At 41.5% G+C, this 25,282-nt stretch overlaps 1 protein-coding gene across 1 annotated transcript; it reads left to right on the top strand.

Moving 5' to 3' along the window:
• The first annotated feature begins 1,760 nt into the window (after positions 1-1,760).
• Positions 1,761-22,716, top strand: rab28 (RAB28, member RAS oncogene family). The gene is made up of 7 exons (XM_057043293.1): positions 1,761-2,021; positions 5,972-6,068; positions 8,810-8,898; positions 10,285-10,414; positions 18,809-18,912; positions 18,982-19,059; positions 21,551-22,716. Exons 1-7 carry the CDS (start codon positions 1,947-1,949, stop codon positions 21,641-21,643), a joined length of 666 nt encoding a protein of 221 aa, XP_056899273.1. The 5' UTR covers positions 1,761-1,946; the 3' UTR covers positions 21,644-22,716.
• The last annotated feature ends 2,566 nt before the right edge of the window (positions 22,717-25,282 follow it).

The following is a 25,282-nucleotide window of genomic DNA, read 5'->3' as shown; positions in this document are numbered from 1 at the left end:
AATCCCTTTCTTATTCAAACCTTACTTTCATTCATTGGTCGCAAAACATTTTATTTATCGTCCATGTACCATATTCACGCCGTTGGCGGTTTTTCTCTGTTATCCTTTGCTATTTTCCGAACTTTTGTTTTTACCCCCCTGTGGACGCACACGGGCAATGCGCAATGACAATTCACAAAACAGGACCGAAAAAATGAAACCACAAAAAGGTGTGGAGCTACTTGAATGTTTGCGCAGCTTTCAGCGCCTCCACGAAGGGCCCTGACAGTCAGTCACCTGTTTGATGGAGATTCCTCAGCAGTGAACACGCAGGCCTCCGTGTGACTTATATAATCCATGGTTTGTGCCTTTTCGAGAATTAAACATAAAAACTACCACCCAATCAGCAAAATTTGTGAAAATAAACAGAGGCCCATTTTTCCTATTGCATGCCAGGCCAGGGAGGATGTGTTTAAAGGTATTGGGAATTTGGATATTTGTTTAGTTCGGCTTTACAAAAATGCTGAGGTGTAAAGCTATAATTCCACAAAACAACCCCCCCTCCTTAAAAAACATAAAATAAATAAATTAAAAAAATATACCAAACAAAAATTGTGGACTAAATAAGTGGTATTAAATGTATTTGTTTTTTATGGTTTCAGTGAAACTTTGGAATTCCTGATTACAAATTGCACCTTACTTTTCTACAGGGATGCGTTTGATTTATGCTTTTATCAAGCCATACTAAACACACTGAAATATCAGGGGAAAAAGTTGCGAGGTTTTTGTTCTGTCTTTGCTGTAATGATGTAAGGTTTGCAAATTCATCAGTTTGTCACCATGGCATTTACATTACACAGCTGGCTAAACACTCAAACAGTGAAGATGAAATTCTTCATATCATCTGCTCTGCGAGCAGGCCAGTTCTTTCTGTCTGTGCGGGAGACTTGAAAAGTTGATAAAGCATCCAGAATATCCAGCAGAGGCAGCAAAAGTTTTTGATTAATGTTGGCTTTCTTGGCTCTATGTACAGCTGAGATGTGTGCTTTGGAGGGAGGACGACACAAGAAGAGTGAGGACTAAATAATAATAATAATAATAATAATAATAATAATAATAATAATAATAATAATAATACGAATAATAATAACAACAACAACAACACCGACCTGCCGTATAGATTGTATTGCTGTGACAGGTGTAGTGTTGACTACTGTGACCACTTAGATAACTAAACTATTGGATTACATGACAATGAATATGTAAGCAGCATTATCTAGTCCAGTTTAAGTCTTTTCGGGCTTCATCACGTATCAGTTTTCGAGAACAGTTCACTCAGTTATTGCAGGCGCCCTGTGTGGTCGAGGGGAAACATTACACGCCTGTAATGGTACTTTAATGTATGCTCAAACATCCCGTTTCGTCATGAATTATGTGTGCGATTTGCATTTTGATGAATAATTAAAAAGTGAGCTGCAAAAATTATACAAATGCAGGAAGAGACTTCTAGTCAAAGAAGAAAAGTGAAACAGTCGCAAAGTCTGAAATACAAGTACCCCCTTTGACCTGTGCAGCCATAGCAACGCGTCTCATACGTCACATGCAGGACGCTACCAAGTTGTTGGTGTTGTAGTTTCTGGTTTGACACTTTTATTTCAAAGGCGAAATGGCTCTCCGAGTCATGTGGCTATACTCTAAGTTATAATGCGCTTTTAAAATAGGTGTTTTTTGGTCCCATTGTATTTGTTTAATCGTAAAAATAAGTTTAAGCCCAGCGAGCAGTGAGTGAATGGACCACGCCAAGTGGAGCAGCATCAATGTTTCAAAATGGCGGCTGTCCGTGTCTTTCTCCACTATCTTATAATTCAGTCGTGATTAGCCTAAAAACGTGTTTTAGACACCTGTAAAATTTTGTCGACGCTTTTGATTTTCCTCAAAAAAACACAGTCGGGTCAAAATTCAACGCCATGTCGGATTCGGAGGAGGACAGCCAGGACAGGCAGCTTAAATTTGTAGTGATTGGAGACGGAGCGTGCGGGAAGGTGAGAGTTTAGAGATATTTTATAGAATTGACCCTCACGACACCGTTAAAATGATAAATTGTCCCAAATATCATGCTGTCAGACGTGATTGTTATGACGCTGCACCGTCTTCCCCGTGTCCATGGTGACCGACGCGATTGAAGCTATGCTAGTTGTGAGCTAACACAAGAGATCATAATAGGATAAATATGAATCTATACTGACATATGCAGCTTTTAATATAATATCGTGTGTATGGACTTCTTTCAGGCATTTTGTCGTACTCATTGGAAGGCAAGCCACCTTCATAAGGCTTTCAAAAATTAAAATATGAGGTCTGAGAACTATCGGGGGCTGTGTCCTGAATCGACTGTTTATTATTACATATTTACATGCACTGTATTAAACATAAACACATATTTATCTCAAGCGTTCATTAATAATGATGCATACTACACAGATCAGTTATCTTTTTATCTGCGTATTCTCTATATAACTATTGTTTAATCATTTACTGTCTGCTGAACATTGCTGTAATCTATTATCTTTAACCAGTGGAAACAAGTTGAGTTTTTTCCCCCTTCATTTTTAGCAAAAACTGACAATAAATGTCTCTTTCTTGCCAGTAAGATCGTGAATGGCTTCATTTTATTTTAATCATAGAAATAAACATTCATATTTTCACCACACAAGTTTCCTATTTGCATGGTGTATGACAATAATGTCTTAAGTCAGAACAATCTTTAATAGGAGGGAATTTAATGACAACATGCAAATGATTCCACAGATCTGACCTGAAATTCTACTCTTTATTTTATTAATAAATTTGAATATAAGTATAGGTAGAAGAATACTGGTTATAGTTATTGAAATCAAGAGATTTATGCTTGACAAAAAAGATCTTGAGAAACAGTGAAATAGAATAAGCACAAACTTTTTAATATTTTTACTTTTAGGTATAATCAGAGAGTAGTTGTACATGGATTTTAATATCTTGCTTTAATCGATATTATACCGTAATAAATGTTTCATTCAGCTCACCACTGGTGTATTAACTGATTTTAAAAACATATGGTATAGGGCCAAATAAACAGATGTGTAATGATCAATTTCCAGTCCTTACATTGTGACACGCAATCTTCAGCCGAACAGTCATTTGCAGCAAAGCATGAACGTTGCCATGACAACCCAGCTATGTTTTTTCTTCAGTGCATCTCAAATCTCAGATCACATGAACGGGTGTAAATGTGATGCCGGCACGTCAAGTGCTTTTCAGTTACACACCCCCCTTTCGTAACTAATCTCTCCTTCCTCTGGGAGAAGGAAAATAAATGTAGGTGTAATGCTGAGACCCAATGAGAAAAATGAATGTTCTCATTCTGGAAGGTTGACATTTTCTTTTGGGGAGGAGGTGCAAAGAACACACCCAAGTCAGTTCCCAGTAGATACGCTACATTAATAACCCACCTCACGCTGCTGCCAGGTGTCAGCTCGTCACTGTCTGAATGACTTACCTGCTTGTCTGTTTTGGGTTGGAAACAGGAGACGTGCCCCCCATTTTGAGGAGGCACTACTGACTGACATCTTGAATGCAGTTCCCCCCTTATTAATGTCAATTTGCTGAGCAAATTTGCAATCGGATCAGTTTTTCTTGGACAGCATTTTTTGCGGTATTTTTGCTTGTGGTTAGGTGTCTATTCAGAAATGTAGGGAAATGTGGGAAGGCTTGTCCACCTGAGGAAGATGTTTTAAAAATATGGAGTCTCACATTCAAACAGGCTCTTTAGATGCTGGGCTCTGTTCTTCACACTGAGCTACAGGTCACTTAGTCTTCTGCTCTTGGGCAATGCTACTACAACTGCTGCTACTACTACTACTACTACAACTGCTGCTACTATTGCTACTACAACTGCTGCTACTATTACTACTGCTACTGCTGCTACTATTACTACTACTACTACTGCTACTGCTGCTACTACTGCTGCTACTATTACTACTGCTGCTACTACTACTGCTGCTACTACTACTACTGCTACTACTGCTACTACTACTACTGCTACTACTACTGCTGCTGCTACTGCTGCTACTATTGCTACTACTACTGCTGCTACTGCTACTATTGCTACTACTACTACTGCTACTGCTGCTACTGCTGCTACTATTGCTACTACTACTACTGCTACTGCTGCTACTACTACTGCTGCTACTGCTACTGCTGCTGCTACTATTGCTACCATTACTACTAATACTACCACTACTACTACTGCTACTACTACTACTACTGCTACTACTACTACTGCTGCTGCTGCTACTACTAATAATATAAAAGATATACTTTTCATACTTTAGTAGGGAAATTTAGTTTCTACACACTTACATTTAGTGATTTAGTTTTTTTCTTTTATTAAAAACACATTGAATAAACAAATGAACTCATATGATAACGCTCATCATTAGAATTCCACCATTTTAAGCTGTTCTTAAAAGCCCGTTCTGATCAGAAGAAACAGCTATTCTGAGCTGCATTGCATTGACAAACCCAACTTGCCACATTTCCCCTCAGTCCTTGTTTTTGCTTTCAAGAGGAACCCCCCCATTTCCCGGCATCCATATCATCGCTGACCCTAAGTTGTTCTCTGTTAGAGTGCAAGTATTAAGCCAGGCTTTAACATTTGCTGTATAGTTCCAATTGCATGTTTAAAAAGACGTACATATAAAAGGAGAAGAGCCAAGCTACTAGAATGCCAAGGCAAATAGCCAATGAGGCCACTGCAAGCATGTGGAATACATTTTTGCTGTCCAAACTTGTTATTCCTGTGTTGTTAGGGACTGTTTTGGCTACTTAAATGGCCCTGTTTTCTTTTTGTTGCATCAGTCATGTCTGGGTAATTTATAGTCACATTTCACTCTGTCACATTCAAGCCTGTCGATTAACTGAAATAAGTGAAATTGGACTGATAAATGCGCTTCTTCTCATCAAAGGGGTAAAGTCCACCCATTTAAACCACTCTCAAATCACATTAACCACATTAAACTGAACTGTATCACTTGCTGGAAAACAAAGTTCAGCTGACTTGAAAGAAAAACTAGTCCGCTAATACTAACCTAGCATTAAATATATTAAAACATATTGCTTTAACACTGAACAAACCCCATGGCTTTTGCTGTTTGTTAGCTCCCCGTTTTGGAAATAGATTTTAGACACTCAGGTAATCATCATCCATCATAGTGAATCACATCTGGCACAACAGCTGAGCGCTGTGATTTCACATCGATCACAGGAGAGCCCCTTACCCGCTATTTTCCTCCTCCTCCAGCCCAACACTGACAGTGATAGAGGCTTTTATAATTTGTGGCAATTATTAGGTCTGCCGTTTGCAGACATGACACATACTCTGTCACCTGTTTTTGTAATTCACATGGATTCTCTCTGCCAGAAGTGCGGCTGCGTATTGAGACAGCAGAGCAGGAAGACGGTTACGTCACCGTGGCCACCAGTCAATCATGATGTTTTTGCACACGGAGGATTTTGTAATGATGAAATTAACCTACTGCAAAACATACGTGAAGGTTCGCAGGACGTGGAAAAGGCTGACATGATGGATTATCCTCTTCTTTTTTTATAGAAGTAATATAAAGTAAAAAATGTTTAAAAAGCTTAACTTAGAAATGTGGCAAGTTTTTCTTCATCTGCAGAGCCAAAATATCCTTTTTATTAGGAAGTTCCATAATATTCTGTATTTTTTCTGGAGGTTCTTTTTGGGTCATTTTTCACTTTTGCTTTTATGATGAAGATTTGATATTATGGGTGTGAATAATACTTATTTGTAAAATGCAATGAAGCAAGAATTCTCCTTTCTCCTCAGACCATATATAAAGTGATTGTGTATGTTTTTGCTCACATAGATTCCTACAAAGATGTTCTGGCTGTCATTCTTTGCATGTCACTCTTTTGTCCGTCTCTGTTGTAGACGTCAATCGCCACCAGGTTTGCGCAGGAGGCTTTTGGGAAGCAGTACAAACAAACTATTGGCCTGGATTTCTTTTTAAAGAGAATCAGCCTTCCAGGTGAGACACCTTGGTGATCTTTAGGGAGGGATCACTTACTGAGGGAATCATCTTGGACATTATGCCGAGGTTAATTGGCTTATCCATAAAGCTGTAATGCTATTCTATTCCAAATGTTTGAAACACATGCATGTTTTGTATTTTCTAATTTCCCCTTCTTCCTGCCAGGTTGTCCCACAAGTTAACTGAATGTTTATTTACTGATCACATTATACAGTGTCTCCTATTTCTCATGCATATTCACTTTGAAAGTTCTTTTCTGCAGAGCAAACAGTGCATTTTTTCCTCCTCCAAGGCCAGTGGGTAGCTTCTGCCCATGCAGGCAGGCCTTGCTCATAACTCGCTGGCCTCAGTACAGCGTAAATACATTAACATTTTATATACTGATCTCTCAATCCAAATGATCTTTGTCCTCTGCCACATAAAACATTTATGTTATTTTTTTTTAGCCCACAGAAATGCTGCCACTCTGTATCCCTTTTAGATGGGTGAAATACACTAAATGTTTATTGACTAATGTTATATTTATATTAAAGCTTTCATTTTCCCTTCCGACTAAAAAGGTGATCTTAAAAATGATTCTGAAACTTGGCAGTCCACATCTTCCAGTTTGCCAAGTGCCTTGATTCTTTCATTACTATTAAAACAACATCAAGCGAGGGTAAATTAAGTGCTAAAAGTAAAAGTTACACTGATTTGTGAGTTGGCTGAAAGGTTCTGTTTTGATTTTGTGTCAGTCTCAACTTATGAGACTTAGGAAGGCTGAACCCCCAAAAATGCTGTGGTAGAGAGTGGATCAAAAGAGCCAACCATAAGCTCAGCCAGGGCTCTGCTCTTTATGAACATGTGAACAAATGTTGTAATGGTATGACCTTGATTTCCAGTAAGTTTCTCTCCTGAACCAGTTGCTGATGACTCTAATGATTCGATACATCACATGGATGTCTCTATCACTGGGGCAGTAACAGCACTAGGACCAGCACCAGAGTTGTTAAAGGCCCATTTTCTGGGGAATTGGGTGTTGATGAGCTGATGAAGAGAGGTAGACTTTGCGATCTGGGTGGTCCCAAACTTCGTTAGGACCCCCACCTAGCCTTGTATTGGAAAGGTTATGTGGCTCTCTGGGTCTCTGTGGGACTGTAAGGGTCTTTAGCGGGAGGGGAGGATAACCTTTAGCAGTGTTGGCCTCTCCCACCATGAAAACCTGGCTTGTCAAACTCAATGTACATTTTCCAGCATGAGGAGATGAGAAGCGAGACTTCCATACACCAGTCTCTCCTGTAAGGACTTTTTTTTAATATTTATATAACAATAGCCCTTACAGATGTTTCAAGGTAAAACTTTGAGATACAGGCAGTGAAGTGGATTGATTTAAAGTGAAAGTTATGACATTCCAACAAGAGAATAATAAGATTAGTGAGACATTCTATAACCACATTATCAAGCCCTGCCCCTATGCAACTGACAGTTTTATCCATCTGCGGTTTTTCCACGCTAATTTGGACAAAATAAACTTTTGACAGCTGGGATTAACAATGGCTTCAGAAAGATGGGGACAAAGAGCCAGGGAAACGGGCGTCTATTGCATATATACTATATATTATGAATTTGTTAAATAGAAGTGCTTTGGAGGACTTTCTGGGAATCAATGTCAGGATGGGACTAAAACATAACCATATTAATATCAACAAGATATATCTGCATTTGAATATATAGCTGTATATATCTATATCTGTATTTTAAAGAAAGTTATTACTTTTAGACTTTAATCCATGGTCACTACTGGTTTTAAAGGCGCCCCTATCTTTTTTTACAGTTTGCAAAGTATAAGCAGACAAAAATGTCAGTGTCTGTCGAGTCAGCGCTGTATTTTTAAAAATATAAATAAAGCTAGTGTACAAGCATGGTGGGTGGGATGGAACTCTTCTATGGAGCTTTACATTGACATTGTATAGTCTAGATGTAGTGAGTGTGAACATCAGCATTTCCTTTCCCCGCTGTAAAAAAGCGAGGACTCATGAAGGGCTCCAGTCGTCCAGCCGTGTCCGGAGGGTACGCTCTGCTCCCCGCCGCTGCTCCAGCCCAGGCCCCCATCACACCAACATAAACTCCCCACTGTCTCGTCCTCCCTCCTTCCCACCCTCCCTCCTCCTCTTCTTCTTTCAACCACTCTTCATTTTCCAGAGGAAGAAATATTTCCTTTCAGATGTGATTTTTTTTGTACCATCTCTCCATCTTGCCTCTTCTGTCTCTTTGAACAGGCACTGGACAAGCGTCTTCTTATCTTTTAAACTTGTGTGCTATATTTTAAATAACTAACCTCTTTGCTACCTTGGCAGAATGTGGCACAATACAAACAGCTCTTCTTATTCTCATTAGTCTATTTTTTGCTGTCAAGGTATTGAAAATTTAAATTATAGGGTGAGCATACCTTTTCATTCACCTCATTCTGAAGGCAAGATATTCTTGGATGTGAGATGTGTATGTCTTGCCAGACAAGAGTGCTTAGTGTGAAAGATTAAACTCTGATTTATTATTTTCCTTACATACATGAAGTGTTAGCTATTATTATAGAAATTGCTACCTTAAAACGCAGGCTCCGGATACAGCTTACCTCTGGATGAACTTTAAATAAAATAAACATATCAGTGATTTGAAAGAACAAAAACATGCTTTTTGTCACTCAAATTCCAGGTCAGTTTTGTGTGACTCTATTTTTTTATCCCTTTTCTCCTCTACAGGCAACGTGAATGTGACTCTCCAAGTGTGGGACATCGGAGGCCAAACACTAGGAGGAAAAATGCTTGATAAATATGTATATGGAGCTCATGTAAGATAACACGATGCACAGTTTCTTACCGCTACCTTTAATTGTCTTTTATGATCTGACACTCTATATCTGGGATTCAACATTCACTTCATCAGACTTAAGACTTAAGAGATAAAATTCACAAAGGGAAGAATCAGCATCAAAATACCCAATAGTCAGTTAAAGCTTATTGTTACTCCCAGTCCAGCTTCATTCAGGTCCGCCACTCCCTTCCTTAATAACCAAATCATAATAAACTGTCCTTTGGATTCAGTGAGTAGCAGGTCAAAAGAGCTTAAATAAACCAAACCAATTCTTTTCTATTCTCCAAAGTTACTGCACATTGTAGGCCAGGGCTTTCCTATTGAGTGCTACAAGGATCTGCAGGTAGCTCTGTTGTTATAGTCACTTCCAGACTTGATTGAAGAGGCCTTTTGAATGACCGTAGTTTGTCTGTGCCAAACCTCTCATGAAGCTAATGATCTAGGTTTTTAGGCACAAGAAGGAAGCCTGTCACTATATACTTACTGTATGCCAACCGCCATGCTGCCCTATAGAAGCTACACAAACATAGGTTAGAGGTTGTTTTCCATTCCTTAAATATAGCTCTATTTAAAAATAGCTAAAGTGACATGTTTTTTCTGTACTGTACTTTAGAGGTTGCCATAAGAGTGTGTTTATAATCCATGTCTGCGGCGCCTCCTTTACTGTGTGTCTCCTTAATGAACAAAATGATCGTCCTTGCCACATGCCAACACACTGCTTTGAGAGTTTCTCTTCTGCTCTGTATGGAACTTTCACACCTTTTGTTCCGTGCTGCATGTCCTGTAATCAATCACAGCTTTTCAGAGATACTGAACGGAATTGTCAGAGGCCCGAGCTGTCGTCACTGACCTTGCATGTTGTGACAGCGTGTGTCTGCTGAACAAAAAGCAACAGACACCTCTTTGGTCATGTTGCATCATGCAGTGAAAGTAGAGTCATTTACTTTGGCCTCATTTTCAGCCACAGCTGAAGCAGCGACAGCATGTGTGCTGGCATGACTTCATGATTAATTATTGTGTTTGTGTAAACAGCCCTGCTAACCTGGCTGGTTCACATATCATATACATTCAGATACTTTTACTTACACAAAAAGTATTGTTTTAGATGATCAAGATTCCTCCCAAAGGACATTTTTGCATGAAATCTTAGCTTTTAAAGACATATTTTTATAACGTCCCTATTTTATGTATCTGTTTAAAAAGAGGAGCAGCACCACCTACTGTCCCCCCTCCCTTCTTTTATTATCAGTAATGTTAATCTGAATAAATTTGAGATGAACAAATATAGTACATCAAGTATTTCAAGGCTCCTCAAATCAAAGGATTATGACCATGTTGCTCCTTTTGTTTTTATTTCGAACAGGGCGTTCTCCTGGTTTATGACATCACCAACTACCAGAGCTTTGAGAATCTGGAGGACTGGTTCAGCATGGTGAAGAAGGCCAACGAAGAGTCCGACGTCCAGCCTGTCGTTTCCTTGATTGGCAACAAAAGTGAGAATAACACACATATAAATATATATTTGCACAAACACACATTTGAAAGGATTCAACTATTTCTAAAGATGGCCACACTTAAATCCTATTTGGTCTAATACTGTATGTATTGCCTGTTGTGGCATGATGCATTTATCATTTTGCATGTCTGTGTTTGTGCGTGGAGGAGTGAGTGTTTGATGGTAGCAGACGTGTTTGTTGGAGCAGCACATAACTGATTGGCATGATAAGCCAGTTGATAAGAGACTGGGGTTTTGGAGCGATGGGAATGCTGATGTTTGTGAACTCTGGGGAGTGAATGACCATGATTTAAGATCCCTGGGCGAGTGGACCCAGGGTATTGCTTATCTATGCCCCCCTCCCCAACCGGTACCCATCTTCCCAAGTCTGCGCTGCTGTCCTGAGTCCCTGGTTAAGGAGAAGAACTGGATGTTAACCAGATGGCTCTTCTGTTATCAGTCTGCACCCATCCACCCATCTCGTCCCAAAATAAAGGCTAATAATGGCGAGCCTTTTTAAACATCCACTTGACAGATGTGGAGTCGTAGCTGCTGCCGTGTTATTGTAAAGTGGGGCGTCAGTGCGCGCCTGTAATGGCGACTGTCCACCTTGTTGAGCAATGATGAAGTACCAGGAGAGTGGTGCCTGCTCACAGGAAGCTTTCGTTAATGTTACTCAACAGAGACCACAGGTCAGGATTTAGCTCGCCTGTCTGGAGCACATTCTCTTGTCTTTGCATCCATTTGCATCTGCTAATGCCCTGGCTTTAACGGTGGGCGCCTCTGTATTTAGGCTAGGTTTTGGGTGTGTGGGTGAGTGTGTGTACTGTAATATTCATCCCACTGTCAGGCTCTTCACCCCCACACTCATGCAGCCATTCTCCCCCTAATGACCATTGCTGGGAATGGTGCATGTTTTTTTTTTCTGGTCCTAAGGGCTGAAAAAAGAAAAAAAAAATCCCACACAGATTGCCCCTCAAGGAGCAATCAATTACTTTTCAAGACTTTATGAATCCTCCCATGGATGCCTCTTTTTTTTCCAGGGAGCTTGACATGTATTACTCGAGCTTTCTCGCTGGAAATGTCCACACTGACATTTTTTTATTTAGGCTTTTTATGAATTTCCCTTTTCTCCTCAGAGGAGCTCTTAAGTATTGCTGGCTAACTATTTTTCTTCGGAATATGAATGCACAGCATTCTTTCAGACGTGGAATTTTGATTGGATCAGATTTAGATTTGGCTCAGAGTTAGATGAGATATTTGTGACAACAAAAATAAGAAGCACAGGCACAACATTAAAAAAACAAACCTAATTTCGTCTATGGGGTCCGGGGTAACTGGGATGTTTCTCTGCTATTATTTTGTGTTTACGAATGTGGACATTAACGGTACTGGTATTTCGAAGCAGCCATTACCTTTAGTGGTTTCATTTTCCACATATTAAAGGTTGCGTTTTTATAAAGTTATGAGGGCTCTTTTTTGTCATAAAAGTAACATGCAGGCCACAATTAAATGTGACTTTTTATACATTACATGTCACGTACTACTGTATCCACTGAGCTTAAATTTCCTGAATTACCCAAACACAGTCTTCTTTACTGCTTCTGCTGTAATTGAACCTCCATGTGGACCAGGCTGCTTCATTAATGGTTCGGTGCCTTCCTCTTCTTACTCTGACTTGACTGCCCTCCTGTGCCATGTCACCACTGGGAACAGCCTTTCCTTTCTTTGGGCCCAGTATGGCTGCTTGGGGTTAAGTGTGCTTGTTAAGCGCCGTGCGCTTTCCCAACATACAGTATAATACTGCAGGAAACCTTTCCCAAAGGAAGCCAATAAAGAATTAAATTAAGGGGGCATTATTATTTATTTCCACTGCACTGAAAAAGTGGCCCATGTTACTGTGCAATATTAGAAGGCATATTTCTTAGCAGACATTAAGCTTGTGTCGTTTATCAAGACAATTTGTTTTTATTAAGTGGGGATCGCAGGACCCCTGCTCATTCCCCACCCATCACAGTTCCCATTGCTAGAGCACTCTCTCCGGGGAACTCCTGAACATCCATCATGGACTTGCACAGCCCTTATTTGGGTGACTTAAATGGGTTCAGTTCTCTTAACCCCTCCTCATCACTCATGGCCCTTTGGCTCTGTAGTTCCAATACTGTTCCCCCTATCCACTCTACCCTGCCATGAGAAACATACTCATTTGTGGCTGGCGAGGTTGTATTTTACCTGTCTCTCTCTCTTTCTGTTTATTTTTCCCTATCTTGTACCATCTATAAAACACATGTGCACCTCTATTTTCTTCCCTGTGCAAATGTTCGGTAACACCTACTCTTAATGCTAGTCTTTCACATGTGTAGAGTAACACTTACACTTGAGCTTTTACTGTAATGTCTTTTCATTGGCTCTCTGTCTGTTGTGTTAAACAACATGCTTGTTTTACCTTCCTGCACAGTATGTCAGATCAGGCTGCATATTGTTACTTGTCCCACTTCTTTCCGTAAAGTTTTCCATCTAGCTACGTGAAAGTTAAAACCTTATATCGATCCCCCAACCCTTGATCATCATCATGAGGCATACTCTTGCCACCAACATTGTTGGTCTCGAGTTATTTGGCCTCTTGGCAAGGCCGCAGGTGAAGTTGAAGCCCCCCCCCCCTCCGAGCTCTCTCACCTCCATGCCCCTGTAAAACTGCCACAGTTCCTGTCTGTTCAGTGCAGGCCTGCACATTTCTCAATAGAGGGATGCTCAGAAGTCCAGGAGTGCAGAGGAGCTCAATGTGCTTCTGTTTTTGGTTTAACTCAAAAATGTTTTTCCTGGCCCAACTCACTCGTACTTAGGTCCTCTTACAACAAACTAAAAGGTCCTAATTGCCCCCAAGGGAGAGGTTTAGCCACAATAGACATGTGGTGGGACAAAAGCCCAGTACTCATTCCCCAGCACCCTCACCCCTCCCCAGATAGAAGAGATGAACACGTCAGCAGTGTCTGTTTTGCAGTGTGGGTAAAGAGACCACAGGTTCGAGACAGTATATATACAGTGAGGTGTGGTGTACAGTTGAATAACGCTTTGGAATGTTTACAGATGACTTCAGATCCAGAGTATCCTGTTTCTCTTTACATTTTATTTAAGGAAAAGGGTCAGAACCAATGTGCTTATCAGATTATCTCAATGACCAAACTGTCTTTCAAGCCTGGAAAAGATAGGAAATAACGTTAAAACCTGCCTACGGGGGTAATAAATCGTCTCAGCTATACGCTTCGCTTTAAAGGTCATATGAAAAAGCAGCTGTACGTTTTTTTTTTGTGATGTATGAAACATACTTGTATGTGTTTTTTGTGGAAGCAATTAAATACTAAATTTAAACTGCTTCTTTATACAACTCCAGCCCCCTACTATCATCTCTTTTAAGTCTCGTGCCTGTCGAAACATGGAAAGTCCTCATTCGTTTTAGCCATCCATAAAGCAAATATTGTTGCACATGCAGTAGATGATCAGTCTTCGCATACCTTCTTGTGTGGTAAGTCATGGGCCATTTGAGTTGTACAGCACAGCTTAGCCACCTGACCTGAGTGCAGCTTGGAACCCTCATCATGCTCAGGCTGTACATTATTTCTGCACTACTCCACAACTTAGAGACCCAAGAACTCCTAGAATTTAACCTTAGCGACACAGAGTTGATAAAGAGCTAATTAACCTGGATCCAGAGGTGCATATCATGCGAAGAAAAATTATGTCACTTTACTCCAAAGACAAGTTCACTATCTTAACAACCTGCTTAGTCTTTTGAGAAGAGAACATTCTGTTGACATATGAGAGCACATGGAGGGTACGAGCGGAATATATGTGGTATTTTAACACACCGGGATGAATTTATAATTGAGAATGGACACATAGGAGCTTAATGTGTACAATAATGAATGCTCCCTTGTGCTCCATATACTTATTATAGCTCATAGTTACATTGCTGGCTCACACAGGCATGTATTGCTGCTTGCCCATAAAAGACCACTTAGTTTAACAGCGACAGGAGAGTTTGGAGGACATGGCCAGTGAAACCCCAGGCTGCTTCTTGTGCGGTCAGCTCAGAACTGGGCCTTTTGTTCACCGTTCACAAGTCCATGGAGCCTATTAACCGTGCTTGCAAGACTTTCAGCCCCAGCTTTTACTATAGCAGTGACACTTTGGCACTTCAGCCCTCTACCTGCATGTGGAGCTACTGCTGGACATCCTGTTTCTGGAGCAAGGAGGAAAGGCGCATTATCTTAAGGTCCGGTTTCTCATTATTTCAAATGCACACGTGCATCCACACGGGTGTGCGCCAGCATACGTCTGCATGTTATTTTATGAAAGATGATCAAATGACAAGATGAGCTGTGATCAATGAGCTGTCGACAGAACACTTCAGACCAAGTGGAAAGAGAGTCCCTTGACAGACCCGGTCCGTTTCAGGCCACCGGGGCAGGGGCACTGCAGCACAAAGAGCGCTCTGTCTCTGTCAGACACCCCCAGAGGACTGTTGCATAGGCCCTGCTCACCTCCACAACATCAGGCTACTAAGAGTACTTCATCTGTCTGTACTCATCTCAAAAAAGTTAATAACCTTCATCATGCTCAGACTTTAAATTGTGGTAAATGCTTGAATGATTTAACTGGGCTACACCTAGCTATTACATTTTTTCCTACATTTCAACTTTGTTTAATTTCAAATATGAAAAATCATATTGAGTGTCTTGACCTCAGGGTATTATCATAAGATCACATCTAGTCTCTGTGCTACTTCTGCCTTTTACCGTATTATACATTTTAGTGGAACATTGTTATTGTTTGCATTTAAATTATATTTTTTGAAGACATCTGCCATCAAATGCTCTGTCCAAGTCATGTAAAACAGTTGGACCCAGTCAGTGAAATCCTTCACATAAATTCCACTTGTCATTTGGTTTTACTGGGCACTTCTGCTGTGAAACTTAAATCACTGTCTAACTCGCTCAAACATAATGTCAAATGATGCCTTATACATTTTCAGATTTTGAAGCCTTTCCCTGTATGTTCAGGAAAATGGAAGGGTAAATAAAATGTCACAAGCAATTAACCTTACCTGATGGCTAATGGCTGTGTTTCATGCTCCTGCTCTATAGAATCAACTGAGCTGTTTTAGGTGTCCACGGATACAGTGTTATTTTTTCACAGTGGTTTTCAGACACATGATACTGTACTGTTTTACAGGACATTTGTCAAACCAGACTAAAGAGTTTATTGTCTTTATTGTGTTTTTGAACGATTCCAAAATATTTCTAATCATATTTCTGATGTGAGCTGCAGAATAACTTGATTATAGCTTTTACAGTAATTCACAAGTAAAATCATTGGAGTTGTTCATGATGATTCATGATGAATAATCAAAATTGCTGCATACAGGGAAAACAGGATCTGAAATGTAGCATGAAGTAATGTTCCAAGTGATATGTTCTCCCTTGAGGTTGACTAGGTTCAACCCTGTAACTTTCACTTATGGAGATATGACCCCTCAGAGTCCTGGAATTTCTTGCAACACTCACATAGCCCACCATTTCTGCCTCACACAAACACATAAACGTGCACTCGGTTTACACATTTCACTTGCAGTTCTCGCTCCCCTTTGCAACAACCTCAGTTTGGTTTATAACGAGGCTGCTGGCAAATAACTGTGTTTTGTCAAGCAGTTGCTCGCTGGGTAAACTTTTCCAATTGGTCCCCAGCAGCCGAGCCGGTACGACTGTAAGTAGGTGTCTCTGTTATCACAGCATGGTCGTAAAAAGCCCACCGAGGATCACCCCGCGTGGTGTTGAGTTTCAGGCTGGTTAGCCAACAGAGCTATTAACTTATTGTTTTCCTTCTGCAACATGTGCTGCTGAGCACTAAAGGAAAAATCCATCCTGGAGCTCTCACATTTGACCTTTTGCTGTGTCAGAGAGATAATACAACAGACTGTGTCAGGAAAGGGAAGGTACATTACCAGAGAAATGTTCAGTATTTCCTCATCTTTGAAAGGTGAATGCTATGTCCATGCCCTCGTGTTGCCACAGGTTCGTGCAACCGCAAGTGCCTTATTAGCAGTAAAAGCCCAATATGTCTGCCTCATATTAATCTCTGTTGTCTTGTTATTCAGCACAATGACAGGCAGACCTTTTAAATAAACAGTAATGGTCACCAGTGTGAGGGAGGCCCATCGCTCTTGACGAGTGATGATCGCCTCCACTATCTCCATACCCGTGGAGGCCCAAACAGTTTAGTTCGTGTTTGCAGTCACTTCCTCAGGGCTGTTAAGCTGATGTACAGTTTGACAGACACGGACGGAAACCAGATCATCGAAGGAAGATTGTTTTAACCTGATAAGTAGAAATGGGTACATTAGTAAGAAAAATGGAGCAAAACACTAAAACTGTGGGATTAGTCTTGTGTTCAGTTTACACGGACAGATGCCACATGCTGAAAAATGCCTCTGTCTGAAAATCGGAGCCCCCGTTCAGAAGGGCAGGACTTAAATCAGATGTTTTCAAGCTGTCATGTGATATGTCTCTAGCTGTGGAAACACCTTTAAATTATGTAGAGGAGGATTACAATTCAATTTTAATAGATCAAAATGAATTCCAGTGCCTTAAATGTCCTCACTTGTTTACATTGTTTGCACCTGTAGTTTTCAGCATTAGAAAACATTCATCATTAATTCCACTCACATTCCTCTGCTCGGATTCATGAAAAAGAAGCAGAAAAGTCACAAACTCAAAAAAAGTCTTACAGTAATGTGCCTTCTTCAGTTCCTCAGCCATTATGTTAACATTGGCTAATCTGACTGTGACACATGATTGATAACCTTTCCCAAGTGTGCAGGATCCAAAGGATTAACAGTGTTTACTTCTAGTAGCATGCTGGTTACCTCCGCCGTTAATGACTGGAATTAATAACCTACTGACGCCGATGAGACAGCTCTGTTTATGCGCAGGCACAGACGTGACAGGCTGCCTCAGACATTGAGTAGTTGTTAAAATGTCTGCCCTTGCCCAGAAAGCTTCGTGTTTATATGTCACTGAAGAGGGTGGTATAATTTGATTTACTGTAGAATTATTCTTTCCAGAAGTTTCTTTTGGACTTTAACTTCTTTGGGTCATATGACTGAGATATTAATAATGAAGGATTAGTGCAGTGTTTACATTTCTTGCTTGCTTTGTATCGGTCTTTTTCTTTCTTCTGCTATTGCCCCTCTACCTCCCCTCTCAAAAACACACATGCGCACACCTACGTGCACACGCATACTTGACAACTCCAATAATACCCCACACAAAGAGTAAAACTTTAGGGGGCAAGAGAAATGCAACACCGTACAGTAGCCTGACCTCCTCCAGCTACCACAGACATGTATATGCACCAGATACTGGGTGTGGTCGCCTTTCTGCACAAAGCCAGAAATAAAGAGAGGAGCTATTGCTTTCAGCCGTGAGACCCCCGGGTGACCTCTCTAACTGACCCTGGTGTGACCCCGCGGTGAAGAAGTAGAGGAGAGGAGCGCCTGGTATCACTGCACAGCAGTTGAATACACGTAACAATAGCTGCAGAGGAAGGCGCTGATGTTTCCTGCTCCCACTAAATCACATGAATGTGACGGGCAAGCTTCTTAGGCTTACGTGCCCACCTTAAAGGCCAGCGAGCTCATAAGTCAAACTGTTCTTCTTCTACGCTCTTACTGAGAGAGTTGCCTCGAGACTTCAGTCATCCACTCATTGTATCTTGCGTATTCATCCACAGCTGAACTGGTTTGTCTGTTTCAGTTCAAGAAGAGGTTCTTGCTTCAGGGTTGAAAAGTACTCGGTTTACACACAGGAATTTGTCACAGTAAGCTTTAATGCCAGTGATTGAGTGATGATGAGCATTGTGGGAGCAGTTTGTGTGTCCTGTGATGGACCGCTGACCTGTCCAGGGCCACCCGGCAGCGCCCTTCCGCATCCTACAGACTTTCTAATAACAAAGTATTTTCTTTTCATCAGAATGTTTTACTGAATTTACATTTATTTTACATTACAGTAGATTTAACCTTGGTTGTTTTCTTTTCAGTAAGTTTCCCTTTTAGAGTTCTGGACGCTTTTTGCAACATAAATCAAATTAGAATTCTTCCAGTTGGACACAACATAACAAATGAATTATGCTTTGTTTTCACAGTTAATTTACATGCACTGTTCTCGTACACTGCACAGATCCCCTTCCATCTTAACACAAGTGTAAACAGTTATCTTTTCTGTTTACGTCCAGATACGTGACGGTTAACCTTGCAAGAGTGCTGCATAACCACCGCATAAATCTATCGATCGATCTCTGGCGAGTTTTCTCACATCACGCTGCCTTTCGTCCACAGTCGACCTGGAGCACATGAGGACGGTGAAGGCTGACAAACACCAGCGGTTCTGCCAGGAGAACGGCCTCCTCAGCCAGTTTGTTTCAGCAAAGACCGGAGACTCGGTTCGTGTTGGCCGATTCAGAAACTGAAAATGTAAAATGATTTTATTACCTTTCATTGTTCCCCTCCAGGTTTATCTGTGCTTTCAGAGAGTGGCTGCTGAGATTCTCGGTATAAAGCTAAACAAAGCGGAAATAGAGCAATCGCAGGTAAGACATGATTAATACTTGCTGCAGAAAAATGTCTGATTCTGCAGCAGCATTTGTAAAAACACTATCCTGCTTTTTATACAGATATATTAAGGATAACTCAAACTGTGGGAAGAAGACAGAATTGTAAAATATAGTTTCAGTTTTAACAATGACAACCCCCCAAAAAAAGATTATATTGTAAATATATTACAGAAAAACTATTGTAATTATAAGGCATTAAAATAAATAGAAGGGTTAAATTCTGTGTTAGAAAAAAGAATGAAAGTTCAAAAGCTTCAGCTTCCTTATTTTCTCATGCTATACGTGCATATTTATATTGCTCCGTGATATTTCCTGAGCCCCGGTCTAATGTGTAATGTTATCTCTGACCTTTCCAGAGGTCAAAGTGAGTGTGTTAGGTCAGTGCAGGTCACCACACACACAGTAAAGAACCTTTTGTTGCGTAAACACCAGCTTGTTATGTCTGCCGCCTGTGATGGTCTACCTGCCACAGACGCTGCCCATCTGTAAATACGCCCTCAGTGACCACATTACTGCGCAGAGTCAGAGGTCAAAGCCAGGCTGTTGCAGAGGTGAGAGGCCTGGGATTGGCCGGTTGATTTATTTGCTTTATCTCCCACTGTTCATGGGCCAGAACAGATTCTCAGCTTGCCATCCAGACCGGTGGTGCCCAGTGGTGGCAGCTTTTGGATTTACAGGGTCGCCTCCCCCACAGGCATTAATCCTGAGTCTGATTTGACTGGCTGGAGCCACACTGGCTGGGTAGCGCTTGATGAAGTGGGGGCTATGGAGGGGTCAGGGCCCTGAGTGGAGGGAGAACATGTTAGTGAAGGACTGGTCAAATTCTCGAGTCCCTCTCCCATCACCAACACTAACACTGACTAACTAAAAAAGATTGTTTACTAATGGAGCTGTCCATCTACTTTATTTCTTTTTTCTCTATCAAAACATCTCTGTAAATAAACTAAAGTGCTTTAATCCAGGCTAACCAAGGAAAGTGAGTGGTTTAATCCAATTCACACTCCTTTTTATGACAATTTAGTGGCTTCTTTAGTAATGACAACACATTGGTGACAGTTCTATAATGACCACATTATGATGGCAAAACATGATTATAGACACGAAAGGTTTAAATGAAGCTTTCATGAGACGATAGAGTGACCTGCATATTTGTAAATTGTGTCTTTTATTCTAATTTATTTTATTAAGTAGGCTGACAACGTGATTTATAAATAGCAAAACATTACTGTTAATGATTAAATGCGTAGTCCTGATATTAATCGGGCAGAGACCTAAAACGGACAAACTCAAGATAAAAATGTGAACGCGTCGTGCAAATTTTATGGCACATATCGAAGTGAAGCTTTGGGCAGGTCACGGCTGAGCATAGCCATGGGGCCAGGAAGACCTCATTATCAGCTGACAGCCTCGGAGAGTTGAACACGAGGGTCACGACCCCTGACGGTATTATATCTGCCTGGTAGTCCCCCTCTCTGTCATGGTCCTCTGTCTTTTGGATCAGATAACGAAGCCACAGATCACCCGCCAGCTCCGACATCAGGCTTCGGCAGCTCGTTAATCAGACAGCCGCTCTGCTCCCTTCTTCCCGGTTTTGTGTCAGATAGTCCAAGAACATGCCGAATCATCAGGATCAAATCAAAATCTGGGCTCCCACTACTTATAGAGCTGGAGTTTACAAGATGTAATGGATTCCTAATCATCTGTCACCATTTGTTCACATTGTTTGCTTCCTCTCACATCAGGACTTCTCTTGCTCCATTTCTGTCCTCAAACTATTCTACTTTTCATTGTCGATCATTCTGACCTCTGACCTTTTCATTCCTGCTTGCCTGACGTGTTGAACCTGCTCAGAGGATTGTGAAAGCTGAGCTGGTGGACTACCCGCAGGACGAAGGCCCAATTAGAAGGGAGACCTCCCAGCAAAGCAAAATTTGTTCTCTTCAGTAGTTCAGTGTATGTTTCCCCTGCAGAACAGAGATTTTCCCCTAGATCCAGCATAGATTTCCCAAAGCAGTCGTGATATTTAAAGTAGTGAAAGTAGTGAAAAGTAGACATCTGGCTTGTGTCCACATAGCTGCTGATGCTGGTGAGCATCATATCAGTGTCCAGCCCATTTGTTCCCACCAGAGGGCATTTTTCTTACACATATTCCTGAAATGCATATTTTTCTACTCAATAGCTGCACACAAAGGTTGAGTGAGACAATAGCTGCTTCTTTTTTCTCTCTCTCTAACCTCAAAACGTCTGCTGAACATCTGCACCACCACTGCTGGACAGAATGATGCTCAGAAACAAAACACTATGTGGATGCAGTTGAACGATATTCTAGCCTGGTTTCAGGGTTTCGCTTCATGATGTCCTAGAGTGTTTAGGTTAAAAATCCTATACGAATGAATATGTTCAATCGACATGGTGCAATTTGCAATGCCGTCATGGTGTTTTTAATACCTTCTCTCCATATTTGCAGCGCGTGGTGAAGGCAGACATTGTGAACTACAGCCAGGACACCATGGCGAGGACAGTCAACCCTCCCCGCAGCTCCATGTGTGCACTGCAGTGAACCCCCCTCCACATGCCAGCACACTCAAAGATGTAAAATTGTCTTTAGTCAGTATTCCATGACTTTTTTTTCTTCTTGCTGGAGGGCGGGGGATCGCTGTAAGAGTGTGTTCTCTGTGTTCCTGTGTGTAGGGAAGATGAAGAACAGACTGTGTGGTTTTTTAAAAGCCACGCTCTGTAGTTGGGCGGTTCACCAAAAAAGCAACAGAACCTCAGTTTTTTTTTTTAAAGTTTACACGCAGCTGTCATTTCTAAAACTTATCAAACATATATATTCATATCTATATTTATGGATCAGCTGGTGGTTTATGGAGGAAGAATAACTGCTGCGATGAATCCAGATGTTAAAAGAAGGGCGGTTTAAATCATTGGAGCAGCTGCAGCATTGCGCCACTGTCACCTGTTGAGGCTGATTTATCTATGAAACTAAGAAGCTACTCAGATGTGGTTTTATTTTTTAACTTTTTTTCTTGTGGTGCTTGAGCAAATCTGAAATTAGCCGTCTTCAGTTTGCCGTTAGAGGCTTGCACTAGTCGTAACGCAAGAAATCATTTCCATTTATTTAGTCCTCAGTTGTTTTTTCTCTACGGGGGACAGATCATGTAAGTGTGTAATTGTTACTACTCTACGCCACATTCCTGGCTTTGTTCTGTTCAGAAAAGTCGAACTTTGTCTAAAGTGCTGATAGATGTGTGTGGACGTATGTGAGTGCGCAACTGTGCATAGACTGACAGCATTTTAGACACCTGTGCGAGGCCTTGTTCAGCTGTCTGTTACAGTACAAACCTGAAAAATGACCCAGGAGGTGTTAAATGCTTCATAGAGCCTCGGTTTTTCATTTGAATAGCTTACGTTATAGTATTAGAGACAGTTATGTCAGTGTGAACTGCTGACTTTAATGGGGGATCAGTCAGCTGTGATACCTGCCAATTCTGTATGTTTGCTCAGCAAACCCAAGCTCAGCTCTGGTTCTTTCATAATAAAGGAAATGGGAATTAAATATCAGAATGTACAGTTCAAAGAGAATGTTTAGTTTTTGTGTTTCTCAATAAAGATGCTACAACAATATTAAAACTGTGGGCAGTTTTGGGGCATTTTTTGACTGAAATGACATTAATATTCATTCTAAATAACATTGTCTCTGCTGATGAGCCCCTGAGGTGCTCCCGGCCTGCATGAAGAGCGATACAGATTAAGGATACAGATACAGATTAAGGACTGAAACTTGACCACCCAAGAGATCTCCTTCCATTCAGAGAATAAGCCTCTGGTAGCTAATGAACCACCTGGTCTTTGTTCACTAAATCTTCCCTGAAATGGCCCCTAAATCCACCCTGGACAGCTGATACAAACGTCTTTTTAAATGGTTGTAAGATGTATTAATTAATCACCTAAATAATCTGGCCTTTTGTTGGCGCCAGAACGTTTTATCGGCGAGTCGAGGTCACTGAATCTTTGCTGTCATTAGGAGGATTAAGTGTAGTTTGAAACGCCGCGGACTGTATCCTTACAGGTATATCTGCGATTCTTATCTGCTCTTACGTGATGTTAAATGTCACAGTCTGGTGCCAAACCAACACGGATGACAATGAAACCGAGCGGGGGGCGAGGCAGCCCAGCTGGGGTCATTCCAGCGCACGTGCATCGTTTCGCTCGAGTGAAAGTCTTAGGAACTCTCTCTCGGCGGATTTTTGTCGGCAGCTGTCACCGACGCTGACAGGCGAGACTTGTCCTTGGCTTTGCTGCTGTTTAGACAGGTGTTTTCGCAAAGAAAACAACTGCAGGCCATTTTCTGACTGGGATGCTCACAACAGTGCTGGAATATCACCGTGCTGACCCTGAATGGGGAGGGCGAGGCCTCTGACGGACTGGTGAAAGTCGAGGCAGGCCTGTGTCGCATTTGTTGACCTGGCAACGCATGAATCATTTTGGACACGTCTGCTAATTTTGGTGCAGCAGAAGCACCAAAATAATAATAATAGTAATAATAATAATAATAATACAGTATCCATCATACTGTTTTAGCTCTTGACAATGGGGTCAAACCCATAAGGGTCCTGCCATGAAGAGACTCTGCTTGTTCGTTATGTGCGTAGATAAATATGGCTAAATAAGATATAATCATCAGTTTGATTGTTATTGCTCGTATTCCAGGGGTTGACATATTGTTAAATAATTTATGTAACTGATGTTCCTTAACCTCTTGGAACGTTATTGTAGAAGAGTGGATCAGTAACCTTTAGGGCAGAGTAGCATCTTATTAACATCTAGGAGGAGCTAAAGCAGCCTTTTAGGGTCTTTTTGCAGGTTCATATTCCCTGTATGATAATGGAAACTATATCAGAATGGAGAAGGAGTAGTTCCATGAACCAGGCCTGCATGGGCAAGATCAGAAACTGCCTCCTGGCACGGCACAGTTGCTGCCCTGAGAATGGGTTAAAGCCATTAAAACTCTAACCCTACATTTTGTGCATTTGGAAACATGTGACTACTCTCACCCCTGTCACATACCATTTGGACCAACCTGGAATGACCATATTTATTGCGATAACTTCAGTTTTGATGACCATAATCATGCAGATTTCCTCTTTCTTCCCTCCCTGTTTCTCTTTGCTACATTTCTATGATGACAGTCTTTAAAAAACCCACACATGACGAGCTGTAAGAGGGCCACATTTGTGGGCTGTGCTGTTTTGTGTGGGCAGAACCGGGGCCAGTACCCTCATGATTACCCACTCACCCTCTTCCGTTTTCCACCTGCGCAGAGTGCCAGACCCGCAGCGCTGAGGGAACCAGCAGTCAGGTCTGAGTCAATGACTCTGATGAGCTCCAGCGCCCCTGCTCCCAACACTGGCTCCCATTCTTTGTTTCGGTGCGTCGGGCCTGCCAGCGGCGAGAGGAGTGACAGGCAAAGCCAGGCTGCGCCTACGGCGGGCCAGGGCTGGCACCTCGTACTTCAACGGTAGCTCCCAGGGTATTTCGCAGGACCGCTCTCCCGTGTTTGTCTGCGGATATCCCAAAGTGTGTGTACAAGGATGTGTTCTGGCAGATTGTGATGTGAGAGTTGTGCCTGTCAGCCTGCCGCTCCTGTAAACCCACCGTTCGGGTACGGCTGCCCTGGGTCTGCTCAGGCTGGAGAGTGCGTGATGTATTTTCGGGGTAAGGATGTGGCCGTTCAGAGGGGTCATATTTAACGTCTGTTGGTCTGGTGAGGAGACTTGCCAGTATAAGCACAAATTCTGAAAGAAAAAAAAAAGTGGCATGGGGATGAATGCTATTTTCAGTGGGCTGTAATGAATAGCGTTTACTGAACAGCTCTAGGATCAGATTCTAGAAAGAGCAGTCAAACAACAATAACAGAGCCTCATTATGGGCATGCAATATTTATTTAATCATTTAAAACAGCTCGTGTGGAAGCAAGACATTACAATATATGTTGCTGATTGATGACCCTTGATTTCTAAAAGAGCCGCACACAGAAGATTTGCATTCGGTTCTATAATAAAACATTTTAAACATCTGGACAGTGTTTCCAGCTGCTATTGCTCTGGTTTTTCTTTCAAGTGCAGAAGAAACAGAAGTCTTTCCTTCTGCATACGTGCCTTTTTCCACATGTCGAATGTGTGTGCGCTTGCATAGG

This window comes from Takifugu flavidus, chromosome 9, assembly GCF_003711565.1.
Source record: "Takifugu flavidus isolate HTHZ2018 chromosome 9, ASM371156v2, whole genome shotgun sequence".
Lineage (NCBI taxonomy): Eukaryota > Metazoa > Chordata > Actinopteri > Tetraodontiformes > Tetraodontidae > Takifugu > Takifugu flavidus.
The sequence above is the reverse complement of the archived record's forward strand: the minus strand, read 5'-3'. Positions and strand labels throughout refer to the sequence as shown.

Bases quoted from the DNA above. Each gene is read 5' to 3' on its own strand.
- rab28 (XM_057043293.1), top strand. From the start codon at position 1,947: ATGTCGGATTCGGAGGAGGACAGCCAGGACAGGCAGCTTAAATTTGTA. The intron at 10,415-18,808 runs GTGAGAATAACA...TTTCGTCCACAG, and splicing joins TTCCTTGATTGGCAACAAAA to TCGACCTGGAGCACATGAGG. The intron at 19,060-21,550 runs GTAAGACATGAT...CCATATTTGCAG, and splicing joins CGGAAATAGAGCAATCGCAG to CGCGTGGTGAAGGCAGACAT.